The sequence below is a fragment of the Oncorhynchus keta genome, chromosome 6 (genome assembly GCF_023373465.1).
Source record: "Oncorhynchus keta strain PuntledgeMale-10-30-2019 chromosome 6, Oket_V2, whole genome shotgun sequence".
NCBI lineage: Eukaryota > Metazoa > Chordata > Actinopteri > Salmoniformes > Salmonidae > Oncorhynchus > Oncorhynchus keta.
The window spans coordinates 15,381,077-15,397,707 of record NC_068426.1 but is presented as its reverse complement, the minus strand read 5'-3'; the positions used below and the strand labels follow the sequence as shown (position 1 = coordinate 15,397,707).

General features: G+C 41.5%; 1 protein-coding gene across 1 annotated transcript; it reads left to right on the top strand.

The window, feature by feature from the left end:
• Nucleotides 1–846: 846 nt before the first annotated feature.
• On the top strand, nucleotides 847–10,087 carry LOC118385055 (uncharacterized). Its single transcript, XM_035771863.2, has 7 exons — nucleotides 847–1,447; nucleotides 3,616–3,918; nucleotides 4,262–4,528; nucleotides 4,959–5,294; nucleotides 5,454–5,588; nucleotides 9,534–9,596; nucleotides 9,938–10,087. Exons 1-7 carry the CDS (start codon nucleotides 1,369–1,371, stop codon nucleotides 10,003–10,005), a joined length of 1,251 nt encoding a protein of 416 aa, XP_035627756.1. The 5' UTR covers nucleotides 847–1,368; the 3' UTR covers nucleotides 10,006–10,087.
• The last annotated feature ends 6,544 nt before the right edge of the window (nucleotides 10,088–16,631 follow it).

The following is a 16,631-nucleotide window of genomic DNA, read 5'->3' as shown; positions in this document are numbered from 1 at the left end:
TGGAGAAGGGGTGGGGAGGTTTGACACTGATTGTGAAGGGTGGAGAAGGGGTGGGGAGGTTTGACACTGAGTGTGAGAAGCGGTGGGGAGGTTTGACACGGAGCGTGAGGGGTGGAGAGGGGGTGGGGAGGTTTGACACTGAGTGTGAGGGATGGAGAGGGGGTGGGGAGGTTTGACACTGATTGTGAGGGGTGGAGAGGGGGTGGGGAGGTTTGACACTGAGTGTGAGGGATGGAGAATGGGTGGGGAGGTTTGACACGGAGCGTGAGGGGTGGAGAAGGGGTGGGGAGGTTTGACACTGATTGTGAGGGGTGGAGAATGGGTGGGGAGGTTTGACACTGATTGTGAGGGGTGGAGAAGGGGTGGGGAGGTTTGACACTGATTGTGAGGGGTTGAGAGGGGGTGGGGAGGTTTGACACTGAGTGTGAGGGATGGAGAGGGGTGGGGAGGTTTGACACTGATTGTGAGGGGTGGAGAGGGGTGGGGAGGTTTGACACTGAGTGTGAGGGATGGAGAATGGGTGGGGAGGTTTGACACGGAGCGTGAGGGGTGGAGAAGGGGTGGGGAGGTTTGACACTGATTGTGAGGGGTGGAGAATGGGTGGGGAGGTTTGACACTGATTGTGAGGGGTGGAGAAGGGGTGGGGAGGTTTGACACTGATTGTGAGGGGTGGAGAATGGGTGGGGAGATTTGACACTGATTGTGAGGGGTGGAGAATGGGTGGGGAGGTTTGACACTGATTGTGAGGGGTGGAGAATGGGTGGGGAGGTTTGACACTGATTGTGTGGGGTGGAGAATGGGTGGGGAGGTGTGACACTGATTGTGAGTGGTGGAGAATGGGTGGGGAGGTTTGACAGGTAGGTAAAAGGGAATAATACGTTGCGAAACGTGTTACTTGGCAACGTAACCAATAATTCCAACGTGCCTCGAGGTCTCTGTTAGCATGTATTTCAGACTAACCTTTCTGCCCTGCTGCTCCCTCCTTCTCTCTCTCTTCCTCTCACACCCCCTCTCTTCTCACTGTGACAGGAGCTGGTTGCTCTAAAAGGGAAACAGCTTCTCTCCTCTGACACGAGTGGTTCCTCTGACAGGGATATGAACAGGGAAATAGCTTCTCTCCTCTGACACAAGTGGTTCCAGGTGGGTTTCAGACTCATTAACTCTCATTTGGGTTTACAAAGATATATTCCACCTGGATCCTTGGCAGCAAAAAGCTTTCGATCCATACCATCCTTGAAGCTGAAATATGAGATCAAAGAAAGACCAAGGCACCGTACCAACTGAGATTCAGAAGAGCTCCTAGGTGCTTTAAGATCGCCACACGTTGGAATCAGGACGTGAGTCAACAACAAGCGTACGTGTGAATGAATGAGAATGGTAAAGGCACTTGTTCAAACTTGCTTGAGGTTGCTGTGGATTCTCACCATGGCAAAGTGTAAGATCCCAGGTAAGGATAAGATCTCTCTCGCCTCTTTGAAAGGTAGTAGTGCATGAATTGTCAGGAGAGGGTCAAGGCAGGGCATTGGACGTCTTTAATGTGACTATGCTGACCCTCTGAGTGAGGAAACAAATAATCTGAGTACTGTATGTCTTTTGAATACTTACATCTCATCTAATCTTAAAATACATGTCTGTCTATTTGTTCATGGAACAGGAGCTTTTTGCATTTTGTGTCCCTTTCACTTTCCTTTTGGGAAAACTAGACAGGCATCTGAAAAATAACCATTTTATTTGTGGTTGGACTGTCTCCTTGCAATCCTAAAGGAAGGAGGTTTTCCACAAGACAAATCCAGGGTAACACAATGGTTTAGAGATGATGGTTTGGCCAGGAGTTTTGTGAATATTGTCAGTGTACTGTGCCTGTAACTTGCCTTTGAACTTGCCTTAGAAGGATTTATGATGTGAAAATATCCAAGCCAATGCTGAGCCTCCCTTGCTTTGCATGTGTAAATATGTGGTCCAGATGTGTTCTCTCTGAGGAATCCAGTGGCCCACGGCGTCTGTGACGGCTGGCCCTCCACACAGCTCTGTTTGTTCTGTCTGGAAGACTACGGAGACCGGGTCCCGCTGTCATGTCCAGCGTTTAGACTGGCAAGACCTAACTGGGACCCAGGTCAACTGTCTCTCCTGCACAGGAGGCTGCTGAGGGGAGAACGGCTTATAATAATGGCCAGAACGAAGCAAATGGAATGGCATCAAATACCTGGAAATAATGTGTTTGATGTATTTGTTACCATTCCACTAATTCAGCTCCAGTCATTGCTACAAGCCCATTCTCCCCAATTAAGGTGTCACCAACCTCCTGTGCTCTCCTGTTTGGGATGTTGCAGAGAATATGAAAGAAGTCTACTGAGGAGAGGATCACAGTCTAACTGGGACATCTGACTCTTCACACGTTTTCACATGCAAATTCTGTATTGTCATGCACCAGGGCCGTGCAGACCATTACATATATAGATGTATATTACCCAAATACCTTATATTCATTATTCTCTACTAGCCTAGGCTACTGCTCACAGAGAGGGCAAATATAGGGTCTATCAGCTGAACATAGTGAATGTAGTTGATATAAACCAGATAATTAGTTAGCTAGCTAGCTGTTTGATATGCTGTTGTAACAATTTAACTACTCTTTACCTGTGATTGGAGTTTGTTCTGCTGCTAACATCTGCTTTGCAGGCCTACTTAAAAACAGTCCAATTGAACTGTCCCTGTCCCTGTAAGTGAGAGACGACATACAACTCAAAAAGTAGCCAGTGTGCCACTACTCATACTACCGCGGTAGCTTCTGCTCGCATGTGGGAGGGGGATTTCACCCCCAAAATGTTATTAGCTAGTTGGATGGGCAAGTCTTTACAGAACAGGAGAGAAATTGACTAAAAGTAAAATAAAAACGTATTGATAAAAAAAATGCTACCAATCTGAAAGTGCACTTTTCTCATAAGAGGGCAAAAGTGCAGGTGCTCAGGTACTCCTAGAGCCCAATCTCTGCATGGGCCTGTCAAGCACTATATTTGACTCTGAGTTGGTGCCCTGTCTATGAAGGACTTCACCGATTGCTATCGTTGTTATTTTGACAGTAAAAAGCCCATACATTCCCTTGTCAACATGGATGTCACATTTACCCATTTACAGTGCAACATATTGTTGTGTAACCACATTTCGTGCACAACAAATGACTGAAAAAGCCACATGTTGAGAATAGGCTGTGTGATTACCAGTTTCAAGGGTATTATCTAATACTTATCCAGTCAAACCCTGCATTTAACTCAACAATTGTAATGTGTGGACTGTCATGTTTGGCTTTAGGAATGCCCCATAACCATATGGTGCTGGACCTCACTCTGGAGTGTGTGGGGGTTAAAATGGTGGGGTTTTGGGTGAGACAAAACGTAGGAAATGTGTCAGAGTTGTGGACAAACGCCAACCTATAGCAAGATGGAAAGAGGGGGAGAAAGGTTGACAGATGTGTTTAATGTAGGACACTTCATATGAGTTATATTGACATAGAAAGAACATACATTACTTCTAATGTGTGTAGGTTGAAAGAGAAAGATATTGAGGGAAAAAAAGGTGACATTTCCCCAAACTGTCATCTCTCCACTTTTACCCTAGATGCCCACGTGACATGCCTATTCTCTGAAGACTGTGTTCTGCCCTGCAATTTCAAACCCAGTGGGAATGAGATCATCCGCTGGTACCTCCAAGAAGTGCTCCTCCTCAGCCATTCCCAGCAGGGTGCGGAACAGTCTCCACAGGATCACAGTACCAGGACGTACCTGCTCCAGGACCAACTCTCCCGGGGCATCGCCTCGCTACACCTCAGCCAGTGTGGCATCAAGGACCGAGGCCGCTACAGGTGTCTGGTCAACAGCACTCTGGGACAACAGGAGTCCTTTGTCATCATGAAAGTGGAGGGTTAGTAGTCTCGCTGTGGCTTGTATCGAGGCTAGATTATGTAGCTGAGTATCCACTTCACATGTCAAATGCTTTCACTGTAGCTTGTGGTGAAATGCCCTCTGTGTCATGAAGGTTAAAAGACGTGAATCAACCAGCTGCAGCTGTATTTGAGCTGCTAGACATAGAGCCAAATGGCTAAACTGATATCAAGCCAAGAGTAGAGTATTTGCTCTTGTTATTGGTTTTGTGACCTTGCTGTACATATACATTTTAAAGGGTTTTTGCTCTCAAATTCAGTTTGAAGTGAAACCACTCAAGGTTGTTACTCTCTAATCCTGGCTATCTCTTATTGTTATTTCAGCTCCCATCAAGATGGTTACTATGGAGAAGAGTATGAACAGAGAGATTCAGTGTCTGTCCAAGGACATCTTTCCCGCTCCCCGTGTGCAGTGGTCCACTCTGCCCCCGAAAGACAACCTGAGACCCATCACCCATATGGGACCCAACACTGAAGGCCTCTACTCCTTTCAGAGCACGCTGAGAATGTTTGAAAATACCCTCACCTACATCTGCACCGTTAACTCCACATATGGATCACAGTCATGGAGGAGCTCACTGCAAGAAAGAGGTAAGTCATAACCAGCATTTAATCTCTCTCTCTCTCTCTCTCTCTCTCTCTCTCTCTCTCTCTCTCTCTCTCTCTCTCTCTCTCTCTCTCTCTCTCTCTCTCTCTCTCTCTCTCCCTCTCTCTCTGCAGATGCATAGTCTATAGTTGAGTAATTCTCATAAAAACAGTGACAAACTGCTGCGAGTGACTGTTATGATGACTAAGTGCAGAGCCAGAGAAAAAAAACACAATTCTTTTTTTTTTTACAAATGTATATGCGGGAGCTCTCAACACCCAGTTAGACTTGGTTTGATTTATTCAGTGTCACACACTGCCCTCTGGAGTTTAAGAGAGTGACTACAACGGGTGACGACAACAGTAAAGCCCCAAAAGGACAGTGATATTTAGACATATTTATGGCTCACAGTCCATAAACGTATTTAATCAACAGGGTTGATTGGAGAGGCGGGACGAGAGCTGTCCATACCCTGCATCGCTCCACAGAACCTCCAGAACTTCTCCCTCACCTGGACCTTCACCAGAACCAATGATCCCACAGTCATCCTCAGCTACGACAGCAGAACCAGACGGACCTCCAACCTCTGGGAGGGCCGGGCTGGACTAGAGCCGGACCAGGTTCTGACGGGAGATGGATCCCTCCTTCTTCACAACCCAGAGAGTCGGGAACAAACAGGAACTTACACATGTACATTCACAGGCCTCCAGAGCAGACACATGGTACAAACCCAGGTCAACATCAGGTCAAGATCCCAGTTACCAGTGACAGGTACATAAACATTAAACCTTCATCTTAAATAACTATAATTTACTATTTATTTTATAGTATACAGTGTGAGCTCATTATACACACAAGGTTATTGAAGATAGGTGTTCATATAATTTCATAATCCTGCATTTTTCACGTTTACCTTGTCCAAACGTCTAGAAAAGATGCCAAAGACAACAGACCAGGCAGAGCGTACAGGGGGAAGTCACTTCCAAATGTTGGTGATTGTTGTAGTAGTTGCAGTGGTGGTTGCAGCAGTAATAACAGCACTACTACTGTATAGAAAACTACGAGGTAAGTGTAGCCTTCTTGCAGTCAAATGACCAAATCGCCCTCTATTGGCCTCATGGGTAGAATGTTATTCATATTTTTCATGTCATATTAATCAACATTATTTCTATGTCAAACGGTTTTGTTATATTTATATATATATTTATATCTGCTATGTATATAAAGTGAAAATTTGGGATGCAAACTCAAAATGTCATACATTTCAACTCTATATCTGACATGGTACATGGTACATGGTACATGGTACAGATGTATATTTTTTTGTCCATGACCATGTGTTGTTTCAAAGTAGATTTGTTTAAGACCAAGAAACACTGTGTGACCCTGATTTAGCCCACAGCAGTAAAAGGATAAAGACAGAACTAGGGTTGCAAAGGGAGGGTATATTACTAGAAACTTTCGACGTTTACCAGTAAATTTACCAGAATCTTGGTACCTTTCAAGGATTTTATGTAATCTACCTCAAGACATCTAGTGACCCTTTTGGGTACTTCAGATTATCACAGGTATTTGTAATAATATCTGGCCCTTTGTGTGGCCTTATCACATGTAAAATAGTTGAGGTGCCACAGGCACCACAGGCTGAAATAGTTTTGCATCTACCACTCAATTTTGAGATGTTTGAGTATTTTGGTCCTTTAATACTAGCATTTTCAAAAAGTAAACACAAAAATATTTTTTTTAAACTGTTTTAACATTTTGTTTTTCATACTACAGTCATCAAAATGTCAGGATTTGTAACCACATTCAAATAGACATACAGTGCCTTTGGAAAGTATTCAGACATTTTTCACCTTTTGTTACGTTACAGCCTTATTCTAAAATTCATTTAAATCTAAATAAATCCTTATCAATCTACACACAATACCCCATTAAGACAACGCAAAAACAGGTTTTTCGACATTTTTGCTAATTTATAAAAGAACAACAAATGAAACATCAGACTATTTACAGAGTACTTTGCACCTTTGGCAGCGATTACAGCCTCGAGTATTCTTGGGTATCACGCTACAAGCTTGGCAAACCTGTATTTGGGGAGTTTCTTCCATTCTTCTCTGTAGATCCTCTAAACCTTTGTTTGGTTGGATGGAGAATGTTGCTGCACAGCTCCAGAAATGTTCGATCGGATTCAAGTCCGGGCTCTGGCTAGGCCACTCAAGGACATTCAGAGACAAGTCTGGGCTCTGGCTGTCATCTTAGGGTCATTGTCCTGTTGGAAGGTGAACGTTCACCCCAGTCTAAGGTCTGCTCTGGAGCAGATTTTCATCAATGATCTCTCTGTACTTTGCTCCGTTCATCATTCCCTCGATCCTGACTAGTCCCTGACCCAGTTCCTGCCTCTGAAAAACATCCCCACAGCATAATGCTGCCACTTAAATGCTTCACCGTATGGATGGTGCCAAGTTTCCTGCAGGCGTGACGCTTGGAATTCAGGCCAAAGAGTTCAATCTTGTTTTCATCAGACCAGACAATCTTGTTTCTCATGGTCTGAGAGTCCTTTAGGTGCCTTTTGGCAAACTCCAAGTGGGCTGTCATGTGCCTTTTACTGAGAAGTTGCTTCCGTCTGGCCACTCTACCATAAAGGCCTGATTGGTGGAGGACTTCAGAGATGGTTGTCCTTCTGGAAGGTTCTCCCATCTCCACAGCGGAACTCTGGAGCTTTGTCAGAGTGACCATTGGGTTCTTGGTCACCTCCCTGACCAAGGACCTTCTCCCCTGATTACTCAGTTTGGCCCGGCAGCCAGCTCTAGGAATAGTCTTGGTGGTTCTAACCTTCTTCCATCTAAGAATGATGGAGGCCACTGTGTTTGTTCTTGGGGACCTTCAATCCTGTGGACATTTTTTTGGTACGCTTCTCCAGATCTGTGCCTCGACACAGTCCTGTCTCTGAGCTCTACAGACAATTCCTCATGGCTTGGTTTTAGCTCTGACATGCACTGTGTGCCTTTCCAAATCATGTCCAATCAATTGAATTTAACACAGGTGGACTCCAATCAAGTTGTAAAAACATCTCAAGGATGATCACTGGAAACAGGATGCACCTGAGCTCATTTTCGAGTCTCATACCAAAGGGTCTGTATAATTATGTAAATAAGATATTTCCGTTTTTTAAAAACCTGTTTTCGCTTTGTCATTATGGGATATTGTGTGTAGATTTCTGAGGATTTGTTTTATTTAATTAATTTCAGAATAAGGCTGTAACGTAACAAAATGTGGAAAACGTCAAGGGTTCTGAATACTTTCTGGAGGCACTGTAGTAAATCCCTCATTTCATACACCATTTAAAAGCCCATTTCATAGAGAATGTTACAAACTGGACTATATGTAGTGACTTACTTTGAAGAGATTGTGATTGGGTCTAAATAGACATTTGGCGATGTTTAGGCTAAATTCAGTGTACTTGTCTTTAACTGCCATTTCCCGAAAGTCAGACTCTTCCCACATGCCAACAAATTTTTCTCAGACTTAAAATGTTGTGTGGTTATCCTTAGATATATTCCCCAGACTTGTATCGGGGAAATTGTTGATGTATTCTAACTTTTATTCTAGATCATATTTTCTGATGCTGAAAAATGCAGTTTATCTTTAGTATTTTAGAGATAGAAATATGAAAAAGTATATATCCACAATTTGCCCTACATAAGTCCGGTCCTGGAGTGTCTTAACAAAATTAAACACAAATATTAAGGCTGACTTTATCCAGTGTCCAGAAAATAGATTTGCGGTATATACAAATATGTGCATTTTTCAAGTTTAAACGTTTATTTGCCATGTGCACAGAATACAACAGGTGTAAAACAGTACAGTGAAATTCTTACCTTGATAATAATAGAAAATATAATAAAAAATAAAAGTATGAATAAAGACCACACAAGAACTATGATGTGAGTTAAAGAAACATGAGAATGCAAATATACAGGTTAGTGCCAGTGCCTTATTTAATGTGCAGGGCTACTGGAGTGGTGGAGGTGGGTTTATACATAGAAAGTTACTGCTAGTAGGATATACATGTAAACAGGCCTGGAAAGTGACTGCTTGCAGGAATATATAAATAATTATGGTAATGCTGTATACTAGTGGTAATATATACATGTAAGCAGGAGTAATAGTGACAAGTAGCAGGATAAATAGATAAATACTTATGGTAATCAATAATAATTTTAGCATCAGCGTATGTTGTGTCTCAGTGGGTAGAGCCCTGTGGATGGGCATAGAGTCAGTTTGGATAGTCTGTGGGAGAGAGAGAGCAGTAGTTGTTAGCCATTTAACAGTCTTATGGCCAGGAGGCAGAAGCTGTTTACGAGTCTGTTTGTCTGAGCCTTGATGCACCGGTACCGAGTATGGAGAACAGTCCATGTATTGGATGGCTGGAGTCTTTGGCAATATTTGGGGCCTTTCTCAGACACCGCCTGGAATGTACGTCCTGGATGGCTGGGAGCTTACCCCCAGTGATGCGCTGGGCCGTCCCTCTGTAGGGCCTTCCGGTCGTTGCTGATGATGTCTCATGTAATGAGATATCACTGCATTTGCATATTTTTATACTATATTTCAGAAAAGTTATAATACAAAAATTATAATATTGGTGTGTATATTCAACTGGTAAAAGTTAATTGTGATGTGATTAAGGAAAATACAAGTTAGATAGGGTGTAGTGCCTCGCCTTCAATAAATAATAGAATGACAAACATGATCTTAAATATATATCCACAGCGACACAGTTAGTGCCTTCATTCTAAGGTAACTAGGTGAGACAACCACATATCTATCACAGTCATGGAAAGTAACATTTTCCTCAATAAAGTAGCCATCAGGAAAGTCAGTGCTGGTAAGAAAAGACAAGTGTGAAGAATACCTGAGTGTAGATGAATCACTTCAGAGCACCATGCATTCTGTACTCATACTGAGTTGATGAAGTGATGCCACATATCATGTATTTTTACTCCTTAGCCAACCAACGGCAGGCTGGTGTGACCACTGTGGAGGACACAGAGATGCAGCCAACGGAAACTAGTAAATATTCTTTATCAATTGTCAGGACTCATTATATGGCCTTTGTGCTTTTGTCCTATTATAATCAAATCCATTTATCAGATTTTTACCATTCTGCAAGGGCAAAACAAAAATGGCTTGTGTAACCTTCAGCCCAGATACCGTTAGCCTTTACAGCATTCATAAAACCCACTCTTCTATCACTCTTGAATGAATTTAGCTACTAAAATTCTTATTTATTCAAGTATGGTTGAAGTACACTGGTTATAAATAATGCAGTCTTTAGAGTTATTACTTTATTGGCTAATAATAATATCTACTGCCCTGCCTCACTGATTGGCCTCTCCATCTCTCCCTCACAGTTAAGACAGATGATTCACCAATGGATAACTGCCAGCTGACAGAAGACCACAACAATGGCTATAATTAGCTCTGACTGAGAAGCAGGTTAGTGCTATCCGGGATCCTTGGGAGTTGGGATGTCCTTACCTTAAACCCTAACCTTAAACCCCTACCCTTACCCTTAGCTTAAACCTAACCATAACCTAACCCTAACCCTTACCTTAACCATAACCATAACCATAACCAATACCTAACCCTTACCTTAACCATAACCATAACCATAACCATAACCATAACCATTACCTAACCCTTACCTTAACCATAACCATAACCATTACCTAACCCTTACCTTAACCATAACCATTATCTAACCCTAACCCTTACCTTAACCATTACCTAACCCATACCTTAACCATAACCATAACCATTACCTAACCCTAACCCTAACCCTAACCCTTACCTTAACCATTTTAAATGTTAACTTCAATGGGGTAGGGACCTCCCAAGGATCCAGGATAGCAAAGACCCTGACAAGCCTTTCTAGATGAGTCATACTGTTCCTAATCACAGACCTGAAGTCATCAATCAAGCATTCCTTTGTACCTTGACTCACAACTCACATTTTTTGCTTAAGGGAGAACATTCTACCACAGAGATGTATTCCATTGGAGAGTGCTGTTCCACAATGGAACACATCTGTGTTCTAGACAATTGAATAACTGTACAGTCTTCATAATTTACATTAAAGTTGTGAATACAGTGTACATTGTAGCAGTTGTAGTTGTCAACTCTGAACTGCCTTATACCATTCTAAGGTATCGAATGACAGCACTGAGACAGAAATAGACACTGCCTAAGGTATCTAATGACAGTACTGTAACAGAAATAGACACTGCTGTGCTGTATGTAATGGAGCGTGACATTTTCGTCCTCAATTTGATCTTTCATTTTTATAATGCTGATGCTGCTATGGTAGGTTTTGTGTGAAATTTAACTATATTTTGTATAATACTGGTTATGCTGCACCTTTGAGTTGACCTGCACTTCATTTTTGTTGTGAAAGGATACACAAGCATGAACACGTACTTCTTCAAATGGCATGGATTTGCTGACATTTGCGTTTATACTGTAACAGTAAAGGTTTTATAGAAATAGAAAGTGTTCTCTCTCATTCAACGGTCTCTACAAAACCACACCCATACAGTGCATTCAGAAAGTATTCACACCCCTTGACTTGACTTTTTCCACATTTTGTTGTGTTAAAGCTTGAATTTAAAATGGATAAAATTCAGATTTCTTGTGTTACTGGCCTACACACAATACCCCATAATGTCAAAGTGGAATTATGGTTTTCGAAATGTTTACTAATTAATTTAAATGAAAAAGTGAAATGTCTCGAGTCAATAAGTATTCAACCCCTTTGTTATGGCAAGCCTAAATAAGTACAGGAATAGAAATGTGCTTAATTAACAAGTCACATAATAAGTTGCATGTACTCACTCTGTGTGCAATAAGCATTATACAAGGGGTTAAAACCGCATTCCCACCTGTGTCTATTCCACATGTTACCAGTTAAATCTATGACGTTGAAATGCTTATTTACTCTGTTCCATCTGACTGTGCAATCCACTGTCTCATCAGCTCAGCCAAGCAATTTATGTACTAGGTCTACAGTGTAAAAAGCATCTAGACATTATTTCACATTTCTTTTAGACTAACATTTAGTTTTCAACAGCAGAGATTTGTATTACCTTGCTGTTTGTCTGTCCTACAAGGAAAATAAAATTAAGTTTACACTTTTTTAAATTATTTCATGAAATGTTGCTTTTAGGAAAGGGGCGTGTCCAGTTGTGGAGCACAACTCACCTCCTGCACTGCTCACACCTAATCCAGTCCCCACCTGTGACTGAAAACAGGCGGAGAGATGCCAACTGAAAAGTTCTCTCTTAAAAACGTAGCCAGCCATCTAGCTATGTGACATCACATGCTGTGTTAAATAGCTAAAAGGCTATAAAGTAACTAACTGTAAAGCAATCAGTCAGCAGTGGAAACATTTACAACCGCAATTAAGTTACTTTCTCAAAAAATTATGATATAGAGGAAATGTTTTGTTGAGCAAGAGCAGTGGCAACCAGATAAAAGTGTTGTGAAAATAAATAATTGTGACATCTTGTGGTCTAAATGTGAATTACATGGGGCTAGCTGCCTGGTGGATAGCTGCCCCCTAGTGCCGCCCTAATTGCCGTTGTTCGCAGTAGAGATTGACATGGGAGTAGCAGTACTGCATAAATCCGTCTATTTTTATTTAACTCTTCACCTCAGATGGAACGGGTTTCGTTAAATATGCAAACAATTGGCCTTGATGGTAATGTTGTTGGGACTGGGAGTAGGGCAGCTATGCCGCTTCAGGCCGCTTGTCCCACTCTCCGTTTGTGGCCTGTTTGATTTAACCTTAGCATTGCCGTGTACTCGGTTCTTTCGTTGTCAAAGACAACTCCATCAAATTCAATTTTTTTCCTTGACTCTAATGTTAATGTTAATGATGGGTCGGTCCTTGGCTTCTACAAGTTGCAATTCCTCTATTGAAGGGGTCATCATTTAGTCTACTGACGTGGGTCGGTATAAGGTAGCCAAGTGACTGGCTACAACTGGAGCGAGGCGTGAGAGTGGAGAGTGACAGAGGGGGAAATGACCATTTCTTTTTGTATAGATTTTTATTAAGTAAACTATATTAGGCTTAGCTTACATTGTTTTTTGTTTGTTAATGAAATGCCCCACACATGACACATTTCCACCCCAAAAACAACGCTTTGAACTGTTCCTGTACGGCCCATTCCTGCGGATTGTTGAGCCTGTCCCATCCTGTCTCAAAGTTTACTCTAGGGCTGCCGTCCAATCACTTAAAAAACACATCCTCGTCCACTTACCCTCGCCTTATGCCCTTGGGGGAATCCCCATCGCCATCTTGGAGGGTGGTCCAGATGATTAGCCAAGCAAGGGAAGTTTGCAACGTAAGGCTCTCAGCCCTCGTTTTTAGTCGGCTTTGCGAGTGTATAATTATGTTCACTCAGGGGCCTGAAACTCCACATAAATTCAATTTGCGACGATTGTACATCTAAAAAAAGTCTGCGAAAACTTAAAAACTACAAATGGAGAAGTCAACATACAAGTCTAAGTAAAAACAAATGCAAATAAGTTACAAATTGTGCTACTAATGCACATGAGGGCACAAACATGTATTGTAAAAAGTTCATATGTTTTTGTTTAGTTATCTTTTGGAAATTGTAGAAATAAAACTTTTTCCTTCTTCAGAAGTTCCAGCGAGGCAGGCTAACGTTAGTTAGCTAACTAATTTGCTAGCTATCATACAGTAGACGTATATTAATAAGGATATATTTAATATAAGTCTAAATGCAATCATAATTGACTGTAGAACATATATAGCACTCACAAGTTACCCGGTGGCTGAAAACACAATCATCGCGGGATGAACGAGTGACGAATTTCCAGCCAAGTGTGGTCCATTTAAAAATCATTCATTCCTCCCTCCCCATCGGCCTGTAAGTGTATATTTGACACAAGTGATACGTCATCAGAAGTGTCCACTTCATTTTGAGGGCTGAGGGGATAGGGTGTGTCTTTTAAGTGTTTGGACCGCAGCCTAGAACTTCACTCCCATTCCTGCCAGAATCCTGTGGGAGTCCTGTTCCAGTGTCAACCTCTAGTTCCCAGTCAACCCATTTACCTGTGACTGTATTCATGATACAGCACTGCCTTGTTACTTTTATAAAACTGTTCCCAACATATAAAAAATTCATACAATTGAATTATTCCACCAGAATATATAGTCCAGACAAAATCTAGTTAGTTATTTTGGTCATGTTGCTACAGACATGACCCAGTCAATAATTATTTTTGCATAGTTGTTATGCAAAATGACTTGTCTTCTGTTCTAAACAAAATGGTTGCTATACAGGCTGGATAACGTTATTCTCACTCGCAAGCTAGCTAGTCAACTTCAGCTAACTCAGACATGTCAAACATTGAACCTGGAATGACAGTACACTAGCTGCCTTTTGTTTGATCTCTTTTCTATTGGCATTTACTTGCATGTGCCCATGGTAATGACGTTGATGCCAGAGGAGGCTGGTGGGAGGAGCTATATGAGGATGGGCTCGTTGTATTGGCTGAAATGGAATTAATGGAACAGTATCAAACACATCAAACATATAGCAACCACATGTTTGACTCCATTCCATTGATTCCATTCCAGCCAATTACAACGAGCTCGTCCTCCTATATCTCCTCCCACCAGGCTCTACTGGTTGATGTGTGATTTCAACTGGCTCAGAAGAAGTTGTCTTGTCTTGACACCACTGCTCACTCTACTTATGATATTACAGAGATCAAAATTCAAAAGTGAAACATTGTTTCCGAGGACGGGCAGGCAGACAGTGAGGCTTATATTAACCCCCACTGTACCAAACTAAATGCTAGGCTTATATTAACCCCTGCTGTACCAAACTAAATGCTAGGCTTATATTAACCCCTGCTGTACCAAACTAAATGCTAGTCTTATATTAAACTCTGCTGTACCAAACTAAATGCTAGGCTTATATTAAACTCTGCTGTACCAAACTAAATGCTAGGCTTATATTAAACTCTGCTGTACCAAACTAAATGCTAGGCTTATATTAAACTCTGCTGTACCAAACTAAATGCTAGGCTTATATTAACCCCTGCTGTACCAAACTAAATGCGAGGCTTATATTAACCCCTGCTGTACCAAACTAAATGCTAGTCTTATATTAATCCCTGCTGTACCAAACTAAATGCGAGGCTTATATTAACCCCTGCTGTACCAAACTAAATGCTAGGCTTATATTAACCCCTGCTGTACCAAACTAAATGCTAGTCTTATATTAATCCCTGCTGTACCAAACTAAATGCGAGGTTTATATTAACCCCTGCTGTACCAAACTAAATGTGAGGCTTATATTAACCCCTGCTGTACCAAATTAAATTCTAGTCTTATATTAAACCCTGCTGTACCAAACTAAATGCTAGTCTTATATTAACCCCTGCTGTACCAAACTAAATGTGAGGCTTATATTAAACTCTGCTGTACCAAACTAAATGCTAGGCTTATATTAACCCCTGCTGTACCAAACTAAATGCTAGTCTTATATTAACCCCTGCTGTACCAAACTAAATGTGAGGCTTATATTAACCCCTGCTGTACCAAACTAAATGCTAGTCTTATATTAACCCCTGCTGTACCAAACTAAATGTGAGGCTTATATTAACCCCTGCTGTACCAAACTAAATGTGAGGCTTATATTAACCCCTGCTGTACCAAACTAAATGCTAGTCTTATATTAACCCCTGCTGTACCAAACTAAATGTGAGGCTTATATTAACCCCTGCTGTACCAAACTAAATGCTAGTCTTATATTAACCCCTGCTGTACCAAACTAAATGTGAGGCTTATATTAAACCCTGCTGTACCAAACTAAATGCTAGGCTTATATTAACCCCCACTGTACCAAACTAAATGCTAGTCTTATATTAACCCCTGCTGTACCAAACTAAATGCTAGGCTTATATTAACCCCTGCTGTACCAAACTAAATGCTAGGCTTATATTAAACCCTGCTGTACCAAACTAAATGCTAGGCTTATATTAACCCCTGCTGTACCAAACTAAATGCTAGGCTTATATTAACCCCTGCTGTACCAAACTAAATGCTAGTCTTATATTAACCCCTGCTGTACCAAACTAAATGCTAGGCTTATATTAACCCCTGCTGTACCAAACTAAATGCTAGGCTTATATTAAACCCTGCTGTACCAAACTAAACGCTAGGCTGGAAGCAAGGGGAGATAATGTGCAAGTTAAGATAAATACAAGAGATGATTCGAACAGTAACATGAACATGATATTCTTATGGAGGCACAGTGATAATTTTCAGATGGAACTGTTAGAAGGCATAGGTGTGTCTGTGACGACGAATACAACACGGCTTGGAACGCTGCTCGTCCAATCAGCATCCACTTTGGATGGCGTATCAATACACCCAGTCACTACAGGTGTCCTTCCTAACTCCGATGCTGGAGAGGAAGGAAACTGCACAGGGATTTCACCATGTGGCCCATAGTGACTTTAAAACAGTTTGAAAACATTCCAGTTACTCCACAATACTAACCTACTTGACAGAGTGAAAAGAAGCAGCCTGTACAGAATAGAAATATTCCTAAACATGCATCCTGTTTGCAACAAGGCACTAAAGTAATACTGCAAAAAATGTGGCAAAGCAATAACATTTTTGTCCAAAATACAAAGTGTTATGTTTGGGGCAAATCCAATACAACACATTACTGAGTATCACTCTCCATATAATGGCTTCATGTTATGAGTATCCTTGTAAAGGACTGGAAAGTTTTCAGGATAAAAAAATAAATGTTTTGGAATTAAGGACAGGCAAAATCATAGATGCAAACATGGTTCAGTCTGGTTTCCACCAGACACTATTAATTCACCTTTCAGCAGGACAATAACCTAAAACACAAAGCCAAATCTACACTGGAGTTGCTTACCAAGAAGACAGTGAATGTTCCTGAGTGGCCGAGTTACAGTTTTGATTTGAATCTGCTTGGAAATCAATGGCAAGACCTGAAAATGGTTGTCTAGCAATGATCAACAACCAATTTGGCA

What these genes read in the sequence shown, in the direction of transcription:
- LOC118385055 (XM_035771863.2), top strand. Translation starts at nt 1,369, where the DNA reads ATGAGAATGGTAAAGGCACTTGTTCAAACTTGCTTGAGGTTGCTGTGG. An exon ending in GGCAAAGTGTAAGATCCCAG is followed by an intron (nt 1,448 to 3,615) that starts GTAAGGATAAGA and finishes CTTTTACCCTAG; the next exon opens with ATGCCCACGTGACATGCCTA. An exon ending in ACTGTATAGAAAACTACGAG is followed by an intron (nt 5,589 to 9,533) that starts GTAAGTGTAGCC and finishes TTTACTCCTTAG; the next exon opens with CCAACCAACGGCAGGCTGGT.